Source organism: Thalia democratica, chromosome 5 (genome assembly GCF_965202585.1).
Source record: "Thalia democratica chromosome 5, ktThaDemo2.hap1.1, whole genome shotgun sequence".
Taxonomy (NCBI): domain Eukaryota; kingdom Metazoa; phylum Chordata; class Thaliacea; order Salpida; family Salpidae; genus Thalia; species Thalia democratica.
The window spans coordinates 42,663,370-42,669,597 of NC_139169.1; the positions used below are offsets into that span (position 1 = coordinate 42,663,370).

The 6,228-nt window shown below is 24.2% G+C and overlaps 1 protein-coding gene across 1 annotated transcript; it reads left to right on the plus strand.

Moving 5' to 3' along the window:
- The first annotated feature begins 406 nt into the window (after positions 1-406).
- LOC145836558 (DNA (cytosine-5)-methyltransferase 3B-like) lies at positions 407-1,363 on the plus strand. Its single transcript, XM_082944353.1, has one exon. The coding sequence runs from the start codon at positions 407-409 to the stop codon at positions 1,361-1,363; it is 957 nt and encodes a 318-aa protein (XP_082800479.1).
- Positions 1,364-6,228: the final 4,865 nt, after the last annotated feature.

The following is a 6,228-nucleotide window of genomic DNA, read 5'->3' on the forward strand; positions in this document are numbered from 1 at the left end:
AAAAAACTTAAGTTTGTCAAGTTTAAGAAATAACTTAACTGAATCAGTTTTTGAATACAAAAGGTTTGAGTTTTGTGAGGACTTTAAATTCTTTAGCTTTAAGCTAGCTATTGTTGCACCTAAAAATGTTCATAAATTAAATCAATACAAGCAACTAAGTAATGATTGTATGTGTATTTTCTGCAGAAAGTCTTCTATCAATAATTATAAAACTAATTTATATGAGATTTTCAACAATAACTATTTAAAAAAGCACAATGCTGACAAAAGTAGTTTTTTACATACATTGATTAATGAAGTTTGCAGAGAGTGTGATAAATATCTATACAGTTGTTCCATTTGCAAAAGTTGTCAGTCTTTTGTTGTGACCATTAACAAAACAAAAAACAGTGTTTTAAATAAGCTAATGTTTTGTGACTGTCCAAAATCATTGCCTCTCTTTAGCAATAAAGTTTCTACTCACAAGAAAAAATTAAGAGTCTTATCACTGTTTGATGGCATCGGTGCAGCAATATTAGCACTTAAAAATAATGATTTTGTCATAGAAAAGTATTACTCCAGTGAAATCGATGAAAGTTGTATAAAAATTTTGAAGAAAAATCACCCTGAGATTATCCACCTTGGTGATGTGACAAAATTGGACCCACATTATTTGTGTGATCTTGGCATTAATCTTGTGATAGGAGGCAGTCCATGCAATGACATGTCTGGTGCAAACCCTAAAAAGAAAGGCATCTCTAATGCTAGTGGTACTGGAGTTTTGTTTTATGAGTTTACTAGAGTCCTTAATATATTAGAACCTGCTTGTTTCAAAGGATATCACCGATGCTCCTCTCCTAAGGGTGCCTGTGAAACTTGCAGATCAACCCCATTTTACTGGTTTTTTGAAAATGTTAAGTCAATGACAAACTCAACTAAAAGAAACATCAGCCACCACTTGAGCTGTGAACCAAAGTTGGTTGATGCTATATGTATCAGTCCTGCTAGAAGAGAGAGGTTGTTTTGGAGTAACATTCCTGGAATGGACACTTATACCTTACAGTATAGACAAGGTGATCCAAAATTTATTAAGGACTGTCTCATTAAAGAAAGAAATTTTAAGTGTAAGCAGACAATTAATACAATATTATCAAAAAAAGACAGCATCAACATACACGAGTCTGATTCTAAGCACGACAGTGACTGTTATTTATACAGTGAGGAAATTGAAAAAGTCATGGGGATGCCTCCTGGGTATACTGAAATTGAAGGTTTGACACCATGTATGAGGAGGAAATTGATTGCCAAGTCGTGGAGTGTACAATGTGTCACACAACTTTTAAGCTTGTTAGATAGTTACTTCAAGACTTCAAACAGCATATAAAACTGTGATGTTTTTTATAAAACCTAACTTTACATTTATAAACAATCGATAATGTTTTTAATTTTTTATGGTCGTTAAAGCTTTATGTATTTGTGTTTTATTTCTTGTTTAGTGTTTTTATTCTAGAAATATTGAAAGTGGGCATCACTACTTACTTATACTTTGGTTATTTGATTTTTTAAAATTATTTATAAGTTAAAAGTTACCTAACATATAACTGATACAAAGGTAAGTTAAAATTATACTCAATTTAAAAATTGTTTGATATTTTTAAATACTGTTGTAACTATTATTTTACTTTAGTACTTGATTATGCTAATATTTTTTAAGGTTTAGATAATTAGGAAATTAAACGTTTACCTTTTTTTCTTAGGTCATCAATCTACATTAAGTATATTTTATAAACATTTCTAGTTTTAAAACAATAAAAAAAAGTTCTTAAAATTTTAAATCTTTTTTTTTAAATTCTATAAATTTGCTCTAATATTGCTTTTCGCAAAAAAATAACGTATTTTATTTTAAAACATTTTAAAAAGTATGACCTTAAACTTTTTAGTTTGCAATGCTATATAAAAGATAAATACATATTAGCTTTTATTTTCTTTTTCCTTAGAACTAAAGTTTTTTAAACTCAATGGGATCTTTTCAATAGGTTTAATTTAAATTGAGTAGATTTTTTTCTAATTAACTAAATTTTTGAAGTAAATAAATATATTATTAAATTGTATAAAATTCTTAATTATACTGTGCAACTTTTGAAAAAGTATTTCTCATATTAAGTTCCCTCACAATGTAGAATAAATCTTAAAGATAACTTACCATGTTATATTTTATGTATTTTTTGAAGTTAACAATGTTTTTAAGTATCAGTAATTGGTTTTATTTAGTTGTATATGATAATATTACTAACTTTGTTTGCTATCATTATAAAGATTGCTATACTGTTTTCTTGTAACTGGATCATGATTAAAGTACTTTTAGCAACATAAAAAGTTATTATTATCAAAAAATATTCTATACAGTCTCTAGGTTGTTAATAAAAAATTACTTATATTATTTTAAGTAAGCAAAAGCAAATATAATTCTCCACTGTTTTTAAGCTTTCTTTTTTTATAACTAGAAATAAATTTTTTAAGTAATTAAAAGTTTGTTTTTGATGTTTAATGGTATTTTTTTCAGATTTAGTGTAGTGCATTTAAATGTGTTTAGTTGTTACAACCAAACTGTTTCTAAGAGATAAAAATAAGCAATAGCAAACTTTAAATGATCCCAATTAACAAAGTCCTCAAACAATGTAACCAACAAGGGTCCAATATCTTAATACAAAAATTGTTAGTTATTTTTTACTTATTTTTTTAAACTACAATTTGAAATATGCAATTTAACTAAGTAAGATGAAGTTTTACAAAAATTCAAAATCAGATATTTGTAGATTTTTAACACTTTTTTACAAATTTATTTTCCGATTTTTAAATTAATAAATTTAATTTATTTTTTTGTTTTATTTTCCATTAATTAATCACGCTTACTATTTTATTTAATTTTACTAGAAACATGTTTAAGGTTTTTTTTTATGGCTCTTATATACAGGGTTGCCACTTCACCTGGAAAAACCTTTAATTTGACAATTCAGGCAAAAATAACATGGAAAAACCTGTAATTTGAGAAATTTTGAAAAAAACCTGGAATTTTTAACATATTCAGTAGTAAAGTTTTAGTTTGACACAAAAAATCTATCATATCAATAAAAATTTTTTTGTCATCATCAAAAAAAAATTCTATTTAAAAACTCATTTGAAGTAACCATGAGTATCTAATCAGAGTTTTTTTACTATTTCACACAGTTTGTTACATTAAACTTAACTTAAAACTAAAAATAGACCCAAAAATGTGTACTTTTAAAAACCTGAAAGAAGTTTGGAAAACTTAAAAAAAAAATTGAAAAAACGAGTGGCAACCCTGTATATATACCTGTTATATAAATACAACAATTTAGAATAAAAGTTTGAAAAAATACTTTTTTACATGCTCAAAATCGATCATGAATTAACACAAATTTTTATAAAATTAAGTATATTTTTTTCAATTGGTCACAGTCCTTACTTTTTTACAACGTCAAAGTTAAACTACATTTTTTATTTTTTTTTATGAAGTATCTCCGAGAACTACAAAGCATAAAAAATGATCTAAGATGTTTCTTTTTATGTATGAAAAAAATGTAGGCATATTTGAGTTGGAAAAACGTACTTACTTCGATAAAGAAATAAACTAGTAGATGTTTAGATGGACTTTAGGGTTGTAAAATTACAAATAAAATTTAGAAAACAAAACAATCAGTTTAAGCTTTTTTTTGTTCCAGTTGTGTAACAATTGTAAACGCCACTGGTAAATGGAAGATGGTACACAAACGTAATACTTTACTTAATTACCAATAAATATTTCAATAACTTTTAATTCAGCAAAAAATATATAAAGATATATAATTGCTTTTATTTTATTGGTATTATAAAAACTTAATACTTTGATAAATTAACAGTATAAAATTCGTTAAAATTGAAGTTTTAAGTTTTTAACTTGATTAAATCAAATTCATATTTAAAAACTTGGTCTTTTTCTAATATTAATTTTTTTATTGCTTAAAAGTAGCTAAAAATAAGTAAATACTAGCAAAAAAATGAGATAGATATTAGTATACTTGTTCCAATTTAAGTAAATTTAAAATAAAATATCATAATGTAAAAATAAAATTTCAGGTAAGTTTTAAAAATGTATTTATTAACCTTAAAAAATTTATGTAACTTTTGAAGAAGCTAAAAAATATGTTGTGTTTACCATTATTAAATCAAACATTATATAAAAGCCAGTTGAAACTTTTGTCAATAAGTTTTGTAATTCTATACTTTTTTCCGGTTCTACTTACGCGATCATTTTTTTCTAATTTCGAAAATTAAGTTTTTAAGGTTCTTATTTTACTGTTGATTTCAGGTAGTAAGTTTTTAAATAATTTATTGAAATAATTTTTAGTTAATTTTATAAGAATTTTCAATAAAAATTAATTGAAGTCTTGAATGTAAAATAATAAAATACTACACTAAACTTGAGTGTTTTATTAGGATAAACTTTACTCTTTACGTACAAAACATAAGAAATAAGTTGAAAATATTTTGAAATATTGAATAAATAAATATTTTTGCTTAAAATATTGCTAGTATTAAATTGAAGATTTTATAAACTTACTTTTTTTTTCACAAAAATACAAACAAGGTTTGTTTACGTTTTTTGTAATTTATTTGTACTTCTACAGTGACATACAACTTAAAAAAACTATTTATTTACTTTCTTAAACTATATATTTTAAGAATGAAGCTGAAGCAATTCATGATATTAATAATTTTTTTAATTGCTTATATGTAAATTAATACTTTTTATGTTTTGTAGTGTTTCATTGTAAATTAAAAGTCTACCTTTCTTGTGAAATCAATATTATAAATATCAATATTGACAAACAACTGTATATACTTCCAAATAATTTAAACGGATTTCATGAACTGTTTTACTTAATATTTAAAGTGAAGTGTAGAAATTTTGTTTAACGACAACAACAATTTTGTACAGAAAGTAAACATTTTTTATTTATTTAATTATTTTTAAAACGGCACAGACTCCTTTTATCAAGTTTAAAAAACTTATCACGCAAAATATATTCATTGATTTTTATGTAAAGGTTGCTTCCTGTCTCTTGATAGAAGTGAGATGATGTGAACTTTTTGATAAACTACTTTACTCCAACAGTGGTATGAGTCTTTTCTTCTAGTTTACCACATTTTTCTGCAGCAGTTCTTCAACTTCAAAGTGCATTAAACTTTGTATTCAACATTTGTGTGAAACGCGAACACTTTTTCATGCTGTTTATGTATGATTTTTCATTTTTAGCATGAGCGTTTCATTAATCTTAATAAGATTACAGCAGGTTTTTTACACTTGAAAAGGTATGTAAATGGAGTTCAAAATTAATAAAGTTGTTTAATAACCTGTTTTAAATGTTTTTTAAAACTTTTTTCATGATGTTAAAATCAAATTTATTTTATAACGGTGTTACATTATTTAGTTTCGGTTTAAATGTCCTAAATTCATTCTTTTGGTTGATAATTTACTATTCGTACTTATAATATGACATACCTAATTTAGAACTAAAGTATTTTGATAATAATTAATGAGTGATTATGAATAATATCTTTACTAAAATAGTAAGTGATAGTACAATTGTATACTAATTAAAGGCTATTTACAAATAAACAATTAAAAAAAAAGTATAAAGAATTTTATTTTATTACTTATGAAAACTTTTGCTAGTTACATAAGCTAAACTTCTGTAAGCTTAAAGACTGTAGTTTTTAATGTATCTTTTTTCTTGTTTTTATTAAAAATCTATTAACAAAGCATTTTCATATAGCTTTTCTTTAAGTTAATATTAGGTTTGGACACAAAATAAATTGTTCTAAGCACTTTATTTATGTTCATGCAAATTTAGGATTTTTTTAAATAAAATGCATTGTAACACTAATATAATAAAACTTCCAGTATATCTAACATTTTTTTTTCAAAAAGTTGTTTTGTTTAGAAAAGACATTAGGTTTAACATAAATTAAAACTGTCAATAAAGTTTTGCTTCATACTTTATTGAAAGTTTTAGTTTAAATTAAGCCTAATGTCTGCTTACATGTCTACCATATTTATACAGATGTTTTTATTAATTGATGATCTTTTTTTTGAGTGAGACATTGTTTTAAAAATAAAGTTTTTATAGTTGAGTTATTCTTCGTATCAATAATTTGAGACCTATAACTGTTATCTTTAAAGATAAA